Source organism: Ruditapes philippinarum, unplaced genomic scaffold, assembly GCF_026571515.1.
Source record: "Ruditapes philippinarum isolate M1 unplaced genomic scaffold, ASM2657151v2 ctg1954_1_1_1_1, whole genome shotgun sequence".
In the NCBI taxonomy this organism is placed as follows: Eukaryota; Metazoa; Mollusca; class Bivalvia; order Venerida; family Veneridae; genus Ruditapes; species Ruditapes philippinarum.
The window spans coordinates 45,766-69,225 of record NW_026857458.1 but is presented as its reverse complement, the minus strand read 5'-3'; the positions used below and the strand labels follow the sequence as shown (position 1 = coordinate 69,225).

The 23,460-nt window shown below is 33.1% G+C and overlaps 1 protein-coding gene across 1 annotated transcript in view; it reads right to left on the bottom strand.

Moving 5' to 3' along the window:
- Positions 1-3,621: 3,621 nt before the first annotated feature.
- LOC132749807 (ATP-dependent translocase ABCB1-like) overlaps positions 3,622-23,460 on the bottom strand; it is a 62,882-nt gene continuing 43,043 nt past the window's right edge. Inside the window, exons 19-28 of the mRNA XM_060739709.1 lie at positions 21,713-21,814; positions 20,655-20,732; positions 18,667-18,750; positions 16,310-16,513; positions 14,903-15,144; positions 12,153-12,315; positions 11,386-11,583; positions 10,485-10,691; positions 9,350-9,496; positions 3,622-8,406 (exon numbers count right to left, since the gene is read on the bottom strand). Coding sequence (XP_060595692.1) covers positions 8,206-8,406; positions 9,350-9,496; positions 10,485-10,691; positions 11,386-11,583; positions 12,153-12,315; positions 14,903-15,144; positions 16,310-16,513; positions 18,667-18,750; positions 20,655-20,732; positions 21,713-21,814 — 1,626 coding nt within the window. The 3' untranslated portion in view covers positions 3,622-8,205. The remainder of the gene's footprint in view (positions 8,407-9,349; positions 9,497-10,484; positions 10,692-11,385; positions 11,584-12,152; positions 12,316-14,902; positions 15,145-16,309; positions 16,514-18,666; positions 18,751-20,654; positions 20,733-21,712; positions 21,815-23,460) is intronic.

The window sequence follows — 23,460 nt, the reverse complement described above, 5'->3', positions numbered from 1 at the left end:
TTTAATTGCCACAAGCTGGCTATGGGTTAATTTGATCAGTTGTGTCCTGGTATAGTTACACTATGTTATACATGTAATTTTATGCCTAGTAAATTTAAATTTGTCACAGGACCAGAAGACTGTGCAGTCTGACCGGGACTTGAACCCGGAACCCTCAGAATATCGTTCCGCGGTTCTACCGACTGAGCTTACCGGCCGCTTACACATATTCTCCCCCAAAGAGTGAACAGTGACATATTCATAACATATTTTTTAAAGTAACAAACAATCTTCATTTGAAATATTTTTATTTAAGACAACAAAAATCTGCTATTTACATTGTTTGAATAATTGTAATGTAAAATTAATATAAACATTTTGAACAAATTTTATTTTAGGTTTCTCTTTATGTTTTATCTTATATTACGTACAATGTATATGTTTAACTTTACTTTGCCTGAATTAAAATATTACTTACTTGTGAATGTATTCATGTTTAATTCAAAATATATTTATACATCACATGTAAACATGATTGTATTTTGGATATAAAGTCATTGCCGCGTTAAGTGCACCAATAGCATAATTTCTAGCATCAGTCTAACAGGACCTGTGAAGATGTTTGTAAGCTCTTTCCATCGTTTTAGACGTACATCTATCTCAGGATAAAGTCGAATATGTATTGTTACTGCGGTGTTTATAATGCAACAATTGCATTATTTTTAGCATTAGTCTGTTAGGGTGAAGCAACAGGACCTGTGAAGATGTTTGTAAGTTTTCGCCATCGTTTAAGACGTATATCTAACTCGGGATAAAGTCGAAAATGTATTGTCATTGCCGTGTTAAGTGCGCCAATAGCATCATTACTAGCATCAGTCTGTTAGGGTGAAGCAACAGGACCTGTGAAGATGTTTGTAAGTTCTCTCCATCGTTTAAGACGTATATCTAACTCAGGATCATCATCTAATGAAGCATGTCGGACTCTAGAAACCGCCTCGAATTCTTCACTCTGGTCAATATTCCTACTTGACTTTAAACGTATCCATCTTGGATAACGGAATTTGTTTTCTCGCTCTTGTATTGTTACATGATCAGTAAAATCATGATCAGTGTTTTTACCATCACATATTGTTTCCGGACTCTTAAAATTGTGATGGGAAGTTACCTCAATATTCGTCTCAAGCTCGCAATCTTTCTCAGGTTGATAACTTTGTGCTCTCTCTCGAGGTTTAGTTGATACAACACCAGCACCATTATCCAAGTTTAATGAACGCCATTGCCTTAATTTTTCTATCATCGGTATATGACGAATTGTAGAACGCCTGCCTTTATTTTGGAAGTTTGTTTTATCAGTTAAGTCTATCCATTTTTTTATTCGGTCTACGTCTTCCGATTGAGGCACGAACGCTAAACTCTTTGACTGACAGGATGTTTCAGTGTCAACATCAGATTCATGATCATAATCGGGTTTATCTATATCCTCAAAAACGGCGTCACTCCCACTATTGTCCGAATCATAATCATCTTCAACATCAACTGATTTCTTCGTTTCTTTTTTGATATACTGGTGTACCATCCTTCGGCAAGAATTTCTCAGATGCAAAATACCGTTCATTTTACTGGGATTCTAAGGCTACTATCTTACTGCGATAAATGCGATTATACGAGTAGACACGCTGTACCTTTCCAGCGTCTTATATACGCGGTAGGATGTGTAAGGTGCTAAACAGATATTGGATTTCTTATGAAAAATATGAAGGAAACATGTATTAAAACGAGTCAAAAGGTTATATTGTCAACACGTGACCATTTTGGCATTAACAACTTTATGTACCAAGATATAACTTTATTAGCCTTTTCGATCCCTTCACGTGTCAATCAGGTATATATATTATATGTACCTGTGTCAATTCAATGTGGGTCACGGGTTTTCCTTATTCTATAGAAAAAAAATCTCACCTCTGAAACAGCAAAGACTGTCCTGAATTTTCCTATTTATGTGCATGTATATTTAACATGTAATAAAAACTTAAAAAAATCTTCTTTTCTGCCTTCCTGTGCATTATTTCAAGCATTAACGGGTACCTGAGTAGAACGCAATCCGGTCAACTCGTCCCCTGGTCAACTCGTCCTCTGGTCAACTCGACACCTTTTTGGTCAACTCGTCCCCTACTTTTGGTCAACTCGTCCCTAATATGGTCAACTCGTCCCCTACTTTCGATCTCTGTCTTTAAAATGTCTTTAAATAATTCTTTTATGTAAAATATGTAAAATTAATACTGAATTTGATTGATATCGAAATATTAATAAAATAATTACGTCTTTTTTACGTTAAATTTTAATGATCTTTATCTAAGCGCACGTGCATAACTTTGATGTCAAACTACAAAGACAGGTAAGTTTGCAAACATTCAATTAATGTTTAATTAATCGGAGTTTTAATGATAATTAAAACTAAAATTAGGTCCAACTCTTTGATTTTTCCCGCCTCCCTGAATGGATTAAAGACTGACGACAGATTAACAGAAATTAGAAGCGCTAAAAACTTTATGTCGGTGCGTATTGATCTCATTATAGAAGGATCGTGTCAATTAAAAACATGATAATTGTTTGTTGGGAACTTGTCAATATAAAAGTTTCCCTGATAAATATAAGATTTATTCTTAAAAACACATTTGCGTTGTACGTTATACGAACATTGGATTATTTTTTTTGTGCATATCAATCATTTCTTAGAATTCCATATTGTTGGATTATAGACTGCATGTGAACGGTGTATGTGACAATTTTAATTATTTGTGTTGTTGATTGTGATTTTTTTAATTGATTAGTGTTGTTAATTGTGACAATGTACCCCTGCATTGATTGTAGGAAACATGTGCGGAAAAAGGCCTGTCTGCCGAGTATGTCAGTCACCGAGGGGCACACCGCTTCATCAGAAAACTTCTGTGTCTGCCATTCCTTCCTGCAGAACACATTGGTCCTGTGTTCGAGTCTATGGCAGACTTAGCTCCAGACCGTTTTGATGGACTGTTAGCCTACATTAGACGGACCTGGATCGACAATGATATGTGGCCAGTCCATTCTTGGTCGGTGTTTGGATTGAGCATCCGCACCAACAACGATGTTGAAGGTAAAATCACATTTTAAAATATTATGACAATATTAGATTTTTGAAATAGACTGTATACATGGTAGCAGTCATACTTCTCATACATAAAAAAATATGTCTTAGCCAAAATTGTAGCGAATTTTCGAAATGCATGAAAAGTAGAACCACCGACGTTCCGTAAGCTAGCTGGATGAAAGCCAAAGTCCCTGTCAGGATTTGAACCCACAAACCGTGAGAGAAAAGTGGTTTGAAGTCAACGGCCTTGAAATTAAGATTACATGTGTACGTGGTAACTGACTCTGACCCAGTGACTAACTTTTTGTACCTAGAGCAGTATTTGAATTAAATAACAGTTGATAAAGTTTGTAACTTTATGATCAACTTTTAAAAAAAAATAGCCTATACATTGAAAGAATATCGCTCTATGACTTGAAGTCAGGTAGGCGGAGTCTTCTAAAGAGCCACCATAGTTCTTATTGTTCCCCCCCTATATGTTATGTTGAGAGGTGCAGTAAAAACAAATTTCTTCGACCAATAGGCACTTTTATTAGTCAATAAAGACAACTTGATTACATTTTTAAGTCATGTTATCATACTAAAATACATAATATATATAAAAAACAACAACAAAATAATCAGTGTGGATTTCTAGAATAAAAGAACAGATAAAGTTTCACTTTTTTACTGCAAGCAGCATTCATAACATGGTTTTAGTGACATTGTACATGGAGGAAATGGAATGACAGAATGACTAAATTGTACATCAATAATTGTTAGATTAAGTAGATATCTGGGCTAAGACATGGACTTTAATTGACAATTAGAGTAATTAAAGTCGATGGTTAAGATGATGTGTAAAATATGGTTTCAGAAATCTATGGCTAACAAACAATTGCTAATTAAGATCTATTCATCTTTTGAATTCAAATAATATATCCAAATTCATTCAATTATCAATACAATATATTATGTCTAAGGATCTATCAATCTTACATATTTATACAGAAATGTTTTGTTCAACAATCTAACTAAAGCAACAGTATCAGCGTCATGGCAATGTTGAGACAGTATTATTTTTACATAAATACATGTGAACCGGTTCATATAAAACAAGAGCGCCCTATGCCTTGTTGACGCTCATCTGGTAATAATAAATTTTTACAAAAAAGGGGCAGAACTCCAAATATATAGCTGTCAGAATTATGCCCATTGTCTTACATGCCCGCCTTGGCATGATTAGTAAATATTCCAAGTTTCATGCTAATAAGTAATAAAATGTTATAAAAATTATAATCCCTAAATGAGGAATGAAACACTTCTTTTATATATGAAATAAATCACATGTTTGTCCAACATGTGAGTCAATTTACATGACATAATATAGTACAATAAACAATGTCAGTAATATCACAGATTTATAATATAAATCCGTGATGATATAAATCATTAGCAGTTAGTAACCCAGGTAGTATGGTAAGAACCAAGACATAACAAGAGCTGTCGGTAGGACAGCCTGCTTGACTATTCAAAGTGCTTGATAGTAAAAATATCACCGGGATAATGTTGAATTTTCTAAGTTCAAAAAGGGCCATAATTTTGTCAAAATCCAGGTTAGAATTATGGGACTTGGACAGTGATCCCATATTATGCCCTCAAATAAGTGTGTGGAGTTTCAACCTATTCCCTTCAGTAGTTTTTGAGATACCAACTTGCACACAAAAACTTAACCAAAGTGTGATGCCCACACCTGGGTGAGAACAAAAGCTCTCCCTATTCTTTGAATAGTCAGGCTAAAATTGTCCTCGAAATAGTTACTGCAACTGGTAACCAAAACTAAAGAGTTTTAACAGAAAGGAATTTGAGATAAATATACAGTTGAATTAACACTTGTTACAATAAAAACAGTCTAACAAAAAAACAAACCTTAAAGCTGCATGCCTATAGATAAGCCGAAATATTTCAAAAAAATTTAACTTGAGAAAAATGTACTTAGATAAAAAGTAAAGTTAAAATTTAGATTTAATATGCATTTAGTGACTGAGATCAACATATTTGTACTGCATAACGCAATGAGGCCTATTTTCACATATCCTGATCTATCTTGGTAATTCTTTGCAGATTTTAAATGTTGTTTCGCAATGTGTAAAGTACTTTCATTGTTTACATGAAAGTATTTTACTTTTTTTTATAAATTTTTTAACTTTCCATGAAAATTAGCATGAATCTGAAGGCATGTAGCATAAATAGCTTTAAGACAACACAACTCAGTAAAATTATTAAAAATTTGATTGAAGAAATAGCTTTCACCTGAATATAAGCTAAGACTTGTAAAATATAAAAATGAATCCTTAAATATTTAAATTTATAAGATGTATGGCTTTATATAACTACACTAAAATCAACTTAAATTTCAACAAATTATGGAAAAAAAGAAAGACACTGCTTCATCGGGCAATTTCAAAATTGTTTTCAAAACAAACTGGTCAATCATACTAAAATATGACTTGTTCCCTATGATTATGAGTTCAAATACTTCAGAAAAACAGAACACAATCTATAAGATATCATAATATTGTAAATGACACAAGTTTACAGGGTACATATGAAAAATAACCATTCCTGAGACTTGAAAGTATAAACAATAAATGAGAAGAGAAGAAAAATACATTGATTGTTAAGCAAAAATGATATGTCAAAATTTAGAATATCTTGAAGAAAAATATCATTAATATATCAAGTACATGTATATAACACTACCATGCACTAGCATAAAAAGTGATATGACAGGATATTCATTTTTGTTTGTTTGATCAGTATGAGAATTTCTACAGTTTCCAGGAAACTTTATCAGTCGATAAAGAATCCATCATTGGCCTGCTTCCCATTCAAACTCAAAGGGCCTGGTCTTTGATCAGATAGATTAAGGGCCTGCTTCCAATGATTCATTATTTGGCCTGCTCCCTCAGGTCAAATTTATCATTCAGCCTACTTCCCAGTCAGACTCATTTTTCAGCCTGCTATTATCTGTTCATTATAACTACATGTATTATGCAAAGCCAAGGAGCTGTTTGCTTTTCATAAGCAAGCTCTGTGGATAGCTTCCTCACTTAAAAGAATACAATGGCAGGGCCTTTTTTCCTTCTATAACAGGGGCTGGTATAGGACTGCTTCCCCAAAGAAAATTTCTTTAAAATCAGTTGCAGTTTTCCCCAAAAATTAAATTTACATCAAGTTTTTACTTCCCCTTTTGCAAATATACCGTGTAATTTTCCCCCAAAATTAAGTGTTGGGCTGCTTCCTCAACTTGTGAAAAAAAAAGCCCTGAATGGTCTTGGTGAGATTCAAACCAACAGCGAATCATATTCCCTGATCTTAAAGGGACTCCACTGAGGTTTCTTAACAAGTTAACATGACCAGGCAGGTAATAGTTTTAGAAGACTAATGTTCCATTTGATGTAGGTCTGGACCATTAACTTATGTTTAAAATTTCAGATCATTCACTCACTCTGTTTTTCCAGAATGTTTATTCTAATTGTGAAAAATTACCAGAAATTGAAAAAAAGTTGCTAATAGAACTTTATTTCTGAGTATATGTCTTAATTATCTTTTACAAATTGTTCTGTCTTAAGTGCCCTAGCTGATCTATGTAAAAAAACAAATTTTATATCTTTAGGCTTAAAGACCTTAGTGGAGTTCCTTTAACCACTTGGCTACAAATGCATCTCTATTAAATATCAATTATGGTTTGAAACTTTATCACATTAAAATACAAATATCAAAACAAGAGAATAAAGACATGTCTCTGACACAAATATTTCAACAGGAACAATTATACAAATTTATATATGAACAAATAAAAAAAAGATATAGACATAACAACAAAGAAATGGTTAAATATGAAACTAACATATCTTGTTAAATAATGACATCATAAAAATGTGGCATCAATGCAATGTGACACCATCTTTTGGCAACTTAATATTAGGCCATCAATGAAATTGTCGTAGGGCGAATTGTAAAATGAAATGAGTTATGTGTTTGACATATGGTGACACCATCTTTTAACAAAATAACATTAAGCCGTCAATGCAATGTGCCATTAACATTTGGTACACTCACAATGTCCCTTTCTAAGTCAACAGTCTTGTCGCGGCCAGTCTGCTCCTTTATTCTTAGTGCTGGATAGTCAAATAACAGCAACAAAGAAAAAGGTGCTCCTTTTGTGCATTATTTCAGGCACAAACGGGCACCTGAGTAGAATCTACTATGTTCCGTACTAGCTGGATAGATTTCTAACAGGAAAGAATTATAACAAAGATGTTAAGTTGAATTACTTGTTAGAGAACTGTGAGAATAAATTTACACTTTTTTGATATATCTTCAGGTATATGTATATAGATTATGTGGTGAAAATTAAACCTTTCTGTTATTTTTTTACTGACAGAGGTAAAATATATCATAATTATTACTTTGTACAATGTATACACAAACACTAGGCCAAGTGGGATAGCCCTAATATTCTTACGTATTGTTTCTAGCTAAAATAAAAAAGTAGAATTTGTCCGCCATTATTGACTTTGACAGTAGACGTTTTTATGGATAAATAAAATCTTTTGTAGAAATGTAGAATCTTGGTCAGGTTAAAGGCACATCATGCCTCTGAAAAGAAATAAATTTTTACTTCTTTGAAAGCCACTCATGGTTTTTTTAAAGTTTAAATAATGGGTTCAGAGCATGCTCAAAGCTTATCACTTGATTAAGTAGCGCTAAATGTTAATTGTTTGTCATAAAAGTAGTAAAATGTAAACAAAGTAGTATTTTGACTTCCATACAAAACTCTTATTCACAATAATTATATTAATTGCCAAACCAGCAAAAGATAGTTCATCTATATGACAAATAAGTATTTTTTCTGGAAACAGTAACAAGTTACCAAAAATAAAAAGTGTTTAACAAATAAAAATGACGGCATGTCTACGGCAGCATAATACATGTATACTCTTTTGCTTGGTGTAGTAAAAAGCTCCTAACTAAACTGACCATCGTAAATTTCTTGTTCACTTGTGAATATAACATATCGGTCATTAAAACTTGTTTCTACGGCACTAAAACTCTTATTTCTTTCTCTGCTGGGCCATGTTCAGTTTATAGTAGAATCCTTGTTGCTTCATAAGTTCACTATGAGTTCCCGTCTCTGTGACGACGCCATGACGTATGACGCAGATTTTGTCCGCGTTCTGGATGGTAGAAAGTCTATGGGCAATAACAATACTTGTTCTACCCTCTCTAGCCTTGTCTAATGCCTCTTGTACAATCTGTGAATATAAAAATAATAACATCATAATTATGGATTTTGAACCTTAAAGGCCCATCATGTCTCAGAAATACTATCATTTTTATTTTTCAAAAACTAATGTTTGGTATTTTGCTATAAATTTAAAATATAAAAGATACTCATTTGGCATAGTTCACCATAAAGAGGAACTATCTTTTGCTCTTGTTAGTAATTGGTATATTTATATTGAATAAGTATTTTGTATGTAATTCAAAATACTACTCTGTTTACTTTTTGCTACCTAAAATTACAGCACATTTCTTTTAAATTTATTTCCGAGTATATTTTCTATTAGCTGATCTATGTATGAAATTCAAAGTTTATGGACCTCTGTGGAGTTCCTTTAATAACAAAGGCCACTATCCTGACATAATAATTAGACAGACGCACGGGTATTTTAAGAAAGGATTAGCGCAATTATCATATCTGGTCACATCTTCAACAGTAAATCAATATTGCACTGCTATTTTGAAGTAAACATATTTATATTTTGCCTGAAATTCTTCACTCACTTATAGTATCAAAACAGATAGCTGTAAATCTATGTTAGGTATTTTGCTGTTAAAGTGACATTATGCCCAACTAAATTACTTTCTTTGTTTACTTCGCAATATGTTACTTTTAAATGCATTTTTAAAAATGTTCAAGAAAATTTGCATGAATCTGGAGGCATGCTGATATAAAGTGAATTGGTCTATGATGGAAGGTCTGTAATACAAAGAATAATTATGTTGATAGTATTTATAAGACATAAAAGAAAAACACGAAAAAATTTAAACATTTATTTTTTCAAGCAAGAATTTATAAAAATATCCTAATGATATATTTCTATTGTTGTTATCAGTGTTTGAAATACTTAGTGAAAATGTGCCAAATGTAGACCTATAATTCCAAAAGCAGGCTAAATCCATACTTATCCTTACCTTTTCACTCTCAGTATCCAGAGCAGATGTTGCCTCATCTAAGAGAAGTATTTTTGGATTTCTGACCAAGGCCCGAGCAATGGCCACCCTCTGTTTTTGTCCTCCGCTGAGTTGTGCTCCCTTCTCGCCAACACTTGTGTCATATCCCTAAAAGAATACAACAAAGGAATTATAAAATTCTTCGCTTTCAAAAGCAAATGATTTCAGTAGTGCATAATTTCAGACAAATGCCCGCCCCCCCAAAGCAGGGCCAAGCAGATGAACCATGACCTTGACTCGCTACAAAGGCATGGTTACTTTAAAAGAGAGTGTTAATAGAATAAGAAAATAAACTTATTTTAAAGTCCATCCAAAAAAGACAAAGTTATGGACCAGACAAATTTTGGACAGCAGGGCGGACTGACAGGCAACCAAATTGAGTTAAAGCAGGGTTCGTACAGACATCAAATGCCAAAATTCAAGGACTTTTTAAGCACTATTTAAGCATGTTTTCCCATTTTTCAAGCACATTTGCTGCACATACATCAACACAATCTTCAAACTAAGAAGGATAGTTTATTTGCTATTTTTTGTTAAAAACACATTTTTTCTGGCAACAATTATAAGGTTATTATAAAAGAAGAACAACAAAGGGCGCATCAAATACAAATTAGTTTTAAACAAATGCAATTTTTCCGCTAACTGTTACGTTGAGCAAACATTTCATTGATTTTGATGCTTAATTGCATCATTCTTTTGATTTTGTTAACTGTTAATTTTTATAAACACTTTGTCATTCAATCATTTTCAAGCACATTTTTAGCAAATTTAAGCACTTTTCAAGAGAGTAATCAAATTCAAGGACTTTTAAGCACTATTTTACATTTTTAAGCACTTTTTAAGAAAAGGACTCAAATTTAAGCACTTTTTAAGACTGTACGAACCGTGTAAAGGGCCATTTCTATTATTATTTTCTTTTATTTAATAGAGAGCCATTGGCCCCTTCCTTTATTGTTGCAGAATGAACCTTTATTGTTCTCTTTTGTTCTGTTTACAATTAGATGGCCCCCTGTTTGGTAGTGCTGACAGACAGATGCTACAAAAACTATATGTTTCGCAATTTTGGGGGCATAATAAAAAGTAGGAAAATAAATACCTCAGGTAACGAAGATATAAAATCGTGAATATTTGCATTTCTTGCCGCTTGTATAACTTCCTGCATCTCTACTTTTCTTGTATTGTCACCATACGCAATATTTTCGCCAATACTTCGGTCAAACAGAACGGGTTCCTGCGAGACAATTCCAATCTGTGATCTTAGCCATTGAAGGTTCAGATCTTTGATATTGTATTTATCCATGTGCTGGAAATATAAATATCTTCATATCAGTTTACAGTTCAGTGTCTTAACAGTCATTTTTTGGGACTAATTAAGGATCCATTCATCTTTGTAATGTCATATATATATTTCTCAAACCTTTGGAAATAGTTTCCGCATGTCATATCCAGAAAGAAAAATTGAAATTTAAACTGAAATTTCAGTAATTTCTGTATCCTTGATTTTGAAATTACAAAATTGCTACTGTTCTGAATTATGACAACATAAAGAAAGGAATATTACATAATATTCAGTGTAATTTCTGAATTATGGAAGCTCTAAAATCCAGAAACTTCGATTCACTTTTCACTTTCTGGGTCCCAAAAAATTTACATCTGGAATTTTGAACTATTTTCTGTTTAAATTTTTGTTCACTTCCCTTGTTTTTGTCTGAATATATTTGTATGTATGATAAATGCCACTGAAGAAGGCCTTAAATCAAAAGCTACGGTGAATTCTAATTAGCGTTTTTGATTATACATTATAAGTTGTAATGATTTTTGACAGGTTATATGGACCTACATTAAAGGTTGTTTATATATTTAACCCAAGATTTCTTCAAAAATTGACAGCAGTTGTGTATATAAAACTATATAAATGTCACAATTATCCAATTCTATGTAACATTACAAACATAGAGTATTATAAATTCTGATATACTGGTTATTAATTAACTCACCACAATCCCTTCTTCCGGATCATAAAATCGTTCAGTTAGCTGTACAGTTGTACTTTTACCACAGCCAGAACTTCCCACCAATGCCACAGTTTGACCAGGTGCCACATCTAAGTCGAAGTTGTTTAAAACTACTGTATCCGGTCTTGTAGGGTAAATAAACTTAATATTAGTAAATTTCACTTGCCCAGTGTACTGTCCCTGTAGAAGAATCAATTTTGTATATGTTAATATATACATTGTTTTTCTCAAAATATTCAATTAAAAAGCATGCTTTTCTCTTCAAAAGTTTATCTCTCTCTTAACGAAAAAGGTGAAAAATTAAAAATGCGAAAAACTCAACTACAGAGTTCCCCATTTCATAAAGTAAATTTTCATTAGCACAATAAAAACAGTCAATAAGATACTTTATTGTACAGTGTATGTATTCCTAGATATTAAAATTCTCAGCCTAATTTAGGTCAAATTCATTTTGGGGTGAAAACATTTAAATGGCTTGAATTTGGATCACCCCAATAACTGAGAATCAAATAAGTTGCTCTCTTCTTTCTATCAAAGCTCAAACAACTGCAGCTCTTGAAATGAACACTGTGAAGAGTCTCTTAGACTTCATTTTATAGGAATATAATATAATATATAATATAATATAAATTGCAGATACTTCTTTTTTGCAGAAAAAGAAACACTCAAAAGAAAAAAAGTATGATATTAGTTATTAAAGCAAAGCCCTATTAAAGCAATAATTAAAACAAAAAAAATGGTTTACTAACTTCTTTAGGTTTTTCTCCTCCTTCATCTTCGGTGTCCATTTCCGGTTTTCGATCCAGTAATTTAAAAATAGCCTCAGCAGAGCTTTGAGCTTTGGCAGCATCGGGGGCAAACGAGCTTGCTTGACCAATAGCCATACCTCCAAATACAACAGCTGAAAATGCCCTAAAAAAATATTTATATTTTTAGTAAAATTTGTTTTTGCTTGATTATTGTAATAGTTTATCATATGAATCACTTCCAATCTGCTAATTGTAAGGTAAGCATGGTTATAATTGATGAAGCTCTTCAATAAAACAAACCAGAGACAGGTGTTTTAGCCATGATATTAATCTCTACTCAGCCCTAAAAGTGACAATCAAAGTCATATATTTTTACATCACCTCAACAGAATGTTACTGTATCTGTATCTAATCTGGATATACTTAACCAGAAACATGATCAACTTTATACTATACTTAACCAGAAACATGATAAACTTTATACTATACTTAACCAGAAACATGATAAACTTTATATTATACTCAACTAGAAACATGATAAACTTTATACTATACTTAACCAGAAACATGATAAACTTTATACTATACTAAACTAGAAACATGATAAACTTTATACTATACTTAACTAGAGACATGATAAACTTTATACTATACTCAACTAGAAACATGATAAACTTTATACTATACTTAACTAGAGACATGATAAACTTTATACTATACTAAACTAGATACATGATAAACTTTATACTATACTTAACTAGAGACATGATAAACTTTATACTATACTCAACTAGAAACATGATAAACTTTATACTATACTTAACTAGAGACATGATAAACTTTATACTATACTCAACTAGAAACATGATAAACTTTATACTATACTTAACTAGAGACATGATAAACTTTATACTACACTTAACCAGAAACATGATAAACTTTATACTATACTGAACCAGAAACATGATAAACTTTATACTATACTCAACTAGAAACATGATAAACTTTATACTATACTTAACCAGAAACATGATAAACTTAACAAGAAATTAAGTTATACCTAATCAGAAACAGGGTATACTTAACCAGAAATAAAATTTTACTTAACGAGAAATAGGAGCAGCTTAACCAGAAATGAAATTATACTTAACCAGATACTTAAGCTAAAATGGAATGATACTTAACCACAAATGAATTTATAATTAACCAGAATCAGGGGTATACTTAACAAGAAACAGAAGTATACTTAACCAAAAACTGGTTATAATTAACCAGAAACATAAGTCTACTTAACAAGAAACAGAAGTATACTTAACCAGAAATAGGGGTATATTTAACCATAAAATGGAATTATCCTTAACCAGAAACTGGTTATAATTAACCAGAAACAGGAGTATACGTAACCAGAAATAGAATTACACTTTAACAGAAATAGGAATAGGCCTATACTTCAAATTGGATTGGCTAGGTGAGCATATTTTGAAATAAAAATTCTCAAAAATAAATACTTAATTGATTAGAAAAGTGTTTTAACATTTCTAAATCACCATCCTGTTTTAAAAATAGAATGTCTGAGCTAATAGTTCAATGGAAAATTCCATCAGCAAGCAATGTACCTCTCTCTCTATAAGAAACATGTGCACTCCTATCAAAGTTACAAAAGTTAATGAACTCTAAATAACATAAGCACCTTTCCTTTATAAGAAAATGACCTACAAGTATATGGGAAACGTAATAACCTTTTCAAAAAGAAAAATAACAGTTCATTTCCTGGACAGACATGTATGTTTTCGATATGTGTAAATATATTTGTGGATGTGCTAATATAAGCATTTCACCTGTTCATTTTCAGAGACATGTACCAATCTAGACTAGGGGGAAAACGTTTTAAAGTGTATCGATTTTTATCACATACACTAGCTTGCTACTTTTGCAACTATGTAAATGTGGTAATGCATGGTTGTGCATATATTTTAACATGACATCTTTAGCACTATACAATCATAGCATAAAGAAGTATTTAATGTTAGTGTTTCACTATAAGGGCATTAATATACAAATGATACTTTTTTCTATTTAAATAGTTCTTATATTTGATATGTGATAAACAGAATATTACATTCTTGTAGCTTCATTACTAAATTTAATGAACTCCGAGACTAAAATAAGACTGGATTCTTTCATGTGAGTAAGTTATCCAGCTAGGGTACAGAACGTCAATGGTCCTTCTCACTGGTGCCCATATATATGCAGGGATTCTTTTTGGCTTATTTTATAGCCGTTATTTGGTCATATTCCCAACTGAAAATAGTATATTATTTTCCCAATCCACAGGAAAATATTCCCAAATGAAAGTTACAAAAAAATATTGAAATAAAATTTTAAAATCTTTGAAAAATAAGGGCTTCTTCACTGTAATAGTGCTTAAATGTTTGAAGATGCCATCCTAGACAGTAATTTTTTGCATCTATTTAATCACTGTAAAATTTCAGTCATGCATTTTTTTCTCAATTTTTAACAAAACACCGCTGAAATTCCCAATTCCATGGCTATTGGTCATGTTCCCAAAATCCTAAAAAAAATCCCTGATATGTTGAAATAATGCATGGAAGGGCACCTGAGGTCTTTCTCCACCAGTAAAGCTAGAAAGCCGCCTTAATCGTGTTGTTATGACCAAAAGCCCCACTCAAGAAGAAAATACTTCAATTGTTTATCGGTACCTCTACAAATATTTTCCCAATTTCACTTACTTGAAAACGTCTACATAGTCCAGTTCTGCCTGTTTAATCAGGTAGGCCCCTAACCAGAAAGCGGCAGCATATGCTATAAAGATTATGCCCTGCGAGAACGAGAAAGAGAGGCCTATGACATGTGCCTTCCTCAGGGCATCATTGTACGGTGTCTCAAGTTCGTCAGAAAACATCTTGTTAAACATTTCTTCTCTGGTAAGGGAGGCAACTGTCCGAATATTTTCTATAGACTCAATAGCTATCTGAAAGAAGATAAAAATAAAAAAAATAATACAACACCAGGAAAGAATACATTTAGTCAGCAAGAGGTGACAGAGAAAGAAAGCATGCTCAACTATAGGGGTGTCATGGTGATGCATTTAAACGGGTTTGGTCGATTTTTTACCAAAAAACCGGTAAGAGAATAAAAGAACTGGAAACTGAGGTAAATAAAAAGGTCCAACAGCTAAAGAAATTTTAGATTGGATTTTAACATTACATTTATTTCTTTATGATAAGATACGTTATCTTCTTGAATAACAAATGTTTTTTTGAATTACAATGTATTTTTTGAATTACAAATGTTTTTTTTTTAATTACAATGTATTTTTTGATTACAAATGTTTTTTTTTAATTACAATGTTTTTTTTGAATTACAAATGTTTTTTTTTTTATTCAATGTATTTTTTTGAATTACATATGTTTTTTTTTTAATTATAATGTATTTTTTGAATTACAAATGTTTTTATCTCATTAAATGCTCAACACAATTTAGGCCATAATATTGGCACCGAAACAAGAAAGATGATTTTGGTTAACCTCTGGTGGTACAAACTTAAAGCAACACCAGGGGGTCAAAACCACCTAACCTGCTGGAGTTAAGAAATGCACAGACTCCACTTATTCAAACCCATTTAGTTGTCTCTTATGATCACCCAGGGATAAACTGTGACTGCATTTCTGATAAAGATGCAAGAGTTATGAACTTTGTCATACATGATGTTAAGTCAAGACAAAGAACACTTATTTTAATTCAACATAGATACCTTCAATAACTTGTTGTTGTTGTTTGTTTTAATGTTGCACCAACACTGAAAAAGGTTATATGTATATGTTTACTTTCCAGCTTAACTGTTGGAGGTAGAACTCAGGTAGCCTTACTCTCCGGGCTTTATTTCAAGCACAAATGGGCACCTTAGTAGAATCACCAACATTGACTAAATCACCTGGATAGCTTCCTCAAATGATAGAGTTCAAAGTCCCTTGCTGAATTCAAACCCACAGCAGTGCCGGACAAGAGGTCTTAACTCAACGACCTTAACCACTTGCCCACGAATGCCCTGACATTTTCTCTAATCTACAGGCCAGGGATGCCCCGGCATTTTCTTTAATTTAGAGCAAACCAGGTAGGTGTGAAGCTATACTTACTTTTCCTGCTGATTCAAGAGCTTCTTTATTTTTGCCGGCTGCTCCATTTAACATCTTCATTTGGAGAGCTCCACCAATCATAAGAAATGGTAAGAAGGCTATAATTAGTAACGTAAGTTTCCAGCTGTAGATAAACCCAATAACCAGCCCTGCAACAATACTCGTGATCGCCATAAAAGTTGAACCAAGACGTATACCAGCCGCCTGGAAATAAGTGTTAAAACATTGAGTATAGTGAAAAGGAACACAAGTTATATTTTACAGTTTAATGTACAAAAACAACATTTTGAGCCTAAAAATAAGTAATAATTTTCAAAGATATCGGAATACCAGAAGGATATCAGCAAAACAGGAATTATTTTAAAACATAAAGGAAAATGTTTTTGTTTATTATTACTGGCTTTAAAGTCAAACCACCACAGTATAAGTCATATGGTGATTTTGCAGCTTTACTGGTGGGAAGATGACCTCAGGTGCCCTTCTGTACATTTTTAAGGCTCAAACCTAAGTTTAGAGAAGAACCACCAATGTTCCATAACCAAGCTGGATAACTTTCTTACTTAAAGAACCTGGAAACCGCGAACCTACAGCAGTGAGAGGCAAGTAGTTCGAAGTCAACGACCTTAACCACTAAGCCATGGATGCCCCCAAAAGGAAAATCCAGAAAATTGAAAGAAAAAAAAAACAAACAAAACAAAATGGTTGACTGTCTATATAATCAACTTTTGTTGAGTACAGGCAACCTTATTTTGATTTGTCAGTGTACTTTACATCAATAACACGTGTTTCAAGATTGTTTTTCTAATTCCTCCAAATCACCAGGAGATCTTTCCTAATTAACGCAATAATAAAATGTGTAAATAAGTCAAATATTGTTCCCAGGGGTCTATAAAACATCAAAAGTGCCTTCGAACAAAACTATAATCAACAATACAATATGGTAATTATTGTTGGTATCTGTAGTAAGATATGGCACAGTCACGTTTGGCACAGTCACGTTGCTTGCTCTTTCTAGAACCGTCCACGAACAGGCTCAATCACACCAAGTCTGCAACATTGACCGTTTTGGGCCTTCTTTTTCCCCCACAATTTTATCCTTATAATTATCATGTTCTCTAAATCGATGGTATTTCAACATTAAAGGGATATTCAGGCAAAATAATGAAAAAAATATTAAAATGATCTTATGTACTCAAATCACGCTAAAGTGACTTTTCTTGAAGTTTCAGCATGAATTTCTGTTTAAATTCTATATATTTTGGGTTTGAAGTGTAAATATATCTATATATGTTGAACAAAACTTAGACGCCAATAGAATCACCAAATAGTTTTAAAACAATTCCGGTGACTTTAACAAACCCTTGAAGTTAAAATAACAGATATTGTGGATATTGTATGATTCATTGCAACAAGCCTAAGTCATTTATTTGACATGTTCTTTAACGTTTCCAGAGTTCACTTTGACAACTATTGTGAAATGCTAGCGCTCTAACCTGACCCACGCGGGTCAAGTTAGGAAACCACCATTTTATTCTTTATATGGAGAAAAGTTTTGTTCATTTGACTGTCGTATATATTCATTTTGAGGGCATTTACGAAATAATGAATGAAAAATTCAAAACCAAGAAATGAAAATTTTGCCTGTGTCTCCCTTTAAGTTTAACAAAAACTGTCTAAATTGGACAGCATACTATGGACCTTTCCAGTGTTTACAGTTTTATGTAAATTGGCTAACTTGTTATCCAATCACTACACTGAGATAATACATAGTCACTGGTTGACCTGGTTTGCACAAAAGAACACGTGCTTATGTTTGTGATTCTGTTTGTGAGCAGTTGACCTAGCAATGAATGGAAAAGGTGTGGCTAAATGATCCGCTACGAAAGACCTGAAAGGTCCATTCCCAGTGCTTGATAGTAAAACTAAAACCTGGATAACATAGAATTTTCAAAGTTCAAAAAGGACCAACATTTTGTCAAAATCTATGTTAAAAGTTATGGGCCTTAGATATTGACCTATTATGCTCTAAAATAAGTGTGTGTATAAGTATAAAGATTCAAGATAAAAGTAATAATTACCATGTGATGCGAGATTAAGGGCCGATTTTGCAGTATTTTCACCATGTTTCTATTGCCATACTAATAGTCAGTACAGGCTTTTTTGCATATTTTGACCACTTTTTAGTAATTTACATTGGTTGCAAGTGCCGTTTGCAATATATAAATTATATTCTTTGTTCACTTAACAATATTTTCCTCTTTAATACATTTTCAAAATTTTTCTGAAAATCAACAGGAATCCTGGGGCCTGATGCTTTAATTTTAGCCGTGTAAAATAAAACTAACTCCAGAACTTACCCCTTGTACTTGAGAAGCATCCGTTGACAGTCTAGTTGTCAAGGCACCAACATTGTTTTCATGGTCGTCAAAAAACGCTATTTCCTGAAATGTTTTAACAATTATATTGGAAAAATTTTTCCCCTTCACATCACAAGATTTGCTATTATATTGTATTTATGCAAAAGGGGATGAAGGAAAAAAACTTACATTTAAGGTGTTAAAAAATTTCTTAAATGAAGCTACCATTTAGCTATAGTATGAAATATCATACTATTTCTATTTAATGCCCATCCAGATCCCCCTCTAATTGGCACCCCTCCCCCTTCCCCACCACCACCACCACATTTTGTAGAAGAAAAAAATCTAACCTTATAAACTACAATGTAAGAACAATCCAAAAATTGTCTTGATGTGGTAGACATTTATGCCTAGTTATTTTAAAATCCTTCAATGCATGACAAAGTTACAATCCGGACACGAATGTGTGTACCTATAAACTCTAATCGTCATAATGGTAGTGTGACCTTGACCTTTGAGTAAGGGACGTGATTCTTAGACGCGACATATGGTCTTGATGTGGTACACAGACATTTATGCCAAATTGTTATAAAATCCTTAGATGCATGACAAAGTTACAGCCCTGCACATTTGTGTACCTATTAACTCTAATTGTGATAATGTGGAACTTCAAAATGTTAGTGTGACCTTGACCTTTGAGGTAGGGACGTGGTTTTTGGTCGCACCACGTCGTCTTGATGTGGTAGACATTTGTGCCAAGCTATTGCAAAATCCCCCAATGTATGACAAAGTTACAGTATGGACACAAATGATGGGGATGCAGACGGACGGACGGACGGACGTGCCACTTAAATGGACTAAGGGGCCATTTCTTTTGTTATTTTCTTTTGTTGAATAGAGGGCCATGGCCCCTTATTCTATTGTTACAGAATGAACTCTTTTGTTCTCTTTTGTTCTGTTAACAGTTACATGGCCCCCTACTTCTCTTAAATAGCCCGGACAGACGGACAGTCAGATGGACGGTGCAATTTTAATATGCCACCCTTTGAGGGCATAGAAATAACAATTAATAATACTACAGTAAGGAACAATCATTTTAAGAACTAATACTGTAAAGTTTATTAGATAATGATAATGAGTAATGATTTTTATAATTGAATTGTATTTTCAACAAACATATTTTAAAGCACATTTTCATAGTTCTAATCAACTTCCACCTTTTGATAAAATGCAAGCCCCTGAGGGCATTTGTAATAAATGGAAACAATAAATAGAGGATATTTGTTTGTTTTGCATGTAAGATTGAAATATAATTTCACAAAGTGAACACCAGATGCAATATTTTCACGAGTGGCGTAGCCACGAGTGAAAATATAATAGCTGGTGTTCACAAATGAAATATATTTCTATCTTATATGTAAAACAAATAAATTTTCTTTTTATTTCATGCTTTTTAAGTGATTTTAAGTATTTTTTACTGATTTTGCCGCGTAACGTCGCGCATTCTCCTTTGTGACGTCATCACATCATGACGTCACATCATCAATTTTGAAATATAGTTCTGTTAAATTTCTCTAATTTTGTTACATTTTTAACATGATGTATGGTAACATTGACTTTCTTTTCCTAAAGAAGCACAATTTACGCATGACGGCATTTATTTCTGACTGTTATTCTATTTAGTTATGATTTTCTTTTCATCCGCATTCGGATATAGTCCGGCTACAGTGAAAATTATATTTTATAAATTTCACTAGTGGTTTATCAGAATATAATCATCTGATATATTACAATAAAACACTGGAAAGCATGAAATAAAGTAAAAGCCCTAATGATAAAAAAATCAACTGAAATCATTTAAATACATAGATAATTAATTACATGTGTAGATAATTTACTTATCAGGGATTATTTACAATATTTAGATTTCATAAAAAAAAAAACACACTCAAATTATAATTATATATTATATAGTAATTTGTACATACCTGTCTCAACATGGCTTTGAAAGACATTGCTCTGATTCTAAGTGTGAGATATTCCCCAGAACGGCCAAACATATACCCCTGAAATATTGTTGTCAATATAATATCAGTAACAAACATGTACCATGAAAATATATAACCAATAAAATATCAAGACATTTCTCACATTAAATAAATTTTTTAAAGCAATTGTTGTTCGGATCATTTATAAATTTTTGACAATATGCAGCATAGCATTTTGTTTTGTTAGCATAAGTTAGAAGAAAGTTTAGCTGAATCCCATAAGAAATGCAGGAAGTGTGTATGGGAGAAAATATTAAAGGTACTCCACTGAGGTTTTTTTGATATAATGGTATTGGGAATATTTTTTCAAGATTTGTGTACTTTTTGACGTTGGTCAGAACCAATAACTTGCGTGCATATTTTCAGATCATTTCCCCACCCAATTTTACCAGAATTATCATTTTTGTTATACAAATTGATCCAAATCTGACTAAAAATTGCATTCACTATTGAGCTTCAATATTTTTCTTTTTTGCTTATGCTTGGTTGGGTTTAACATACATTGCACTAACACAGTTTTTATGTAAAGGTCATATGGCAACTCTCCAAGGAAGACCTCAGGTGCCCCTATGTACATTATTGCAGGCACAAATGGGCAACAAGGTAGAACCACCGACAGTCTATTAGCTAGCTGGACAACTTCCACATATTTAGAATGCAAAGATGCTAGCGTGGCTCTAACCAACAGGGGTTACAGGCAAGTGGTTTGAAAACTACACGGCCACGGACGCCTCAATTTTCAATATAAGTCAGAGTATATTACTATAAATCTTCAGCATATTTTTCCATTTTATTTAAGTGCTTAACTTAATTTATGTTAGAATTTTAAAATTTTATGTTTATAGGCTTTTTTAACCTTAGTGGTGCTCTTTAGACACCAAACTGTCCACCTGCAGGATTCTGCAACCTGATTTTGTGGAAAGCGCAAGATTAAAAATCAAGCAAATTACACCTTATTAACAAACATGAAATCAACATCAACAAGTTATTAAGAATACCTGTAGGAAATAAGTGATCAAGCTCAACACGCCAAGGCCTAGAAACATCAGGCTGTACATATTTATGTCCTTTTCTTGCTCATCTGGGGGCTTTGAAAATACCTGTAAATATTAAAACAAAAACTATGAAATAACCTGTAAATATATAAACAACAAGAGGACCATGATGGCCCTGAAATCGCTCACCTGAATATAAAACGAAAAGTAATATTGTAATCTATAAACAAAATCTAAATCTAAAACTGATATCACAAAGTTCATATTTGTATCTGAAAAAAGCATGCGTAAAAACTTTACTGGTTGCTATTGTTAAGGGAAAACAACAGTTCCAAAAGCTGTGTACAATTATCAGAAAAATCAATGACCCCCTGAGGCGGGACCAATTTTGACCCCAGGGCTTTTATTTGAACAAACTTGGTAGACACCCATAAACAGATTTTTCATGCTTAATATCTAAACTCTAGCTCTTTAGGTTTAAACAAGAAGCGCCGCAATGCGACGAAAACCAGGTTTTCAACGACCAACTTTTGATGTGACAACAATCAATAGGTCAAAGTGCACTGAAGTTATTGAGTAGATACTGAAAATTCTATTGTAAGCAAATTACCTTGACCTTGTACCCAGATATCTAAGTGGCAATCCAAAGCTGCCACTCAGCAAGTTCAGTGTCAAAAGGTCAAAGCAAACTCAAGTTTTAACATGAAAACTAAATGCATTAACCTTGATCACAGACACCTGGGTAGCAATCCCAAGCTGCCTCTTGATATAAGCTACCCATTCATCAAGTTTGGTGTCAATAGGGCAAAGCAATCTCAAGTTATTGAGCAGAAACTGAATTTCTAATTTTAGTAACAGTGACCTTGACCTTGATCACAGGCACCTGGGTAGCAATCCCTAGCTGCATCTTGAGATAACCTATCCATACACCAAGTTTGGTGTCAATAGGCCAAAGCAATCTCAAGTTATTGAGCGGAAACTGAATTTCTATTTTTAGTAACAGTGACATTGACCTAGATCACAGACACCTGGGTACCAATCCCAAGCTGCCTCTTGATATAAGCTATCCATACACCAAGTTTGGTGTCAATAGGCCAAAGCAAACTCAAGTTATTGAGCGGAAACTGAATTTCTATTTTTAGTAACAGTGACCTTGACCTTGATCACAGACACCTGGGTAGCAATCCCAAGCTGCCTCTTCATATAAGCTATCCATACACCAAGTTTGGTGTGAATAGGCCAAAGCAAACTCAAGTTATTGAGCGGAAACTGAATTTCTATTTTTAGTAACAGTGACCTTGACCTTGATCACAGACACCTGGGTACCAATCCCAAGCTGCCTCTTGATATAAGCTGTCCATACACCAAGTTTGGTGTGAATAGGCCAAAGCAAACTCAAGTTATTGAGCGGAAACTGAATTTCTATTTTTAGTAACAGTGACCTTGACCTAGATCACAGACACCTGGGTAGCAATCCCAAGCTGCCTCTTGATATAAGCTATCCATACACCAAGTTTGGTGACAATAGGCCAAAGCAAACTCAAGTTATTGAGCGGAAACTGAATTTCTATTTATAGTAACAGTGACCTTGACCTTGATCACAGACACCTGGGTAGCAATCCCAAGCTGCCTCTTGATATAAGCTACCTACACACCAAGTTTGGTGTCAATAGGCCAAAGCAAACTTAAGTTATTGAGCGGAAACCAAAAGTTGACGCCCGCCCGCCCGCCGACTTCGGCATTACAATAAC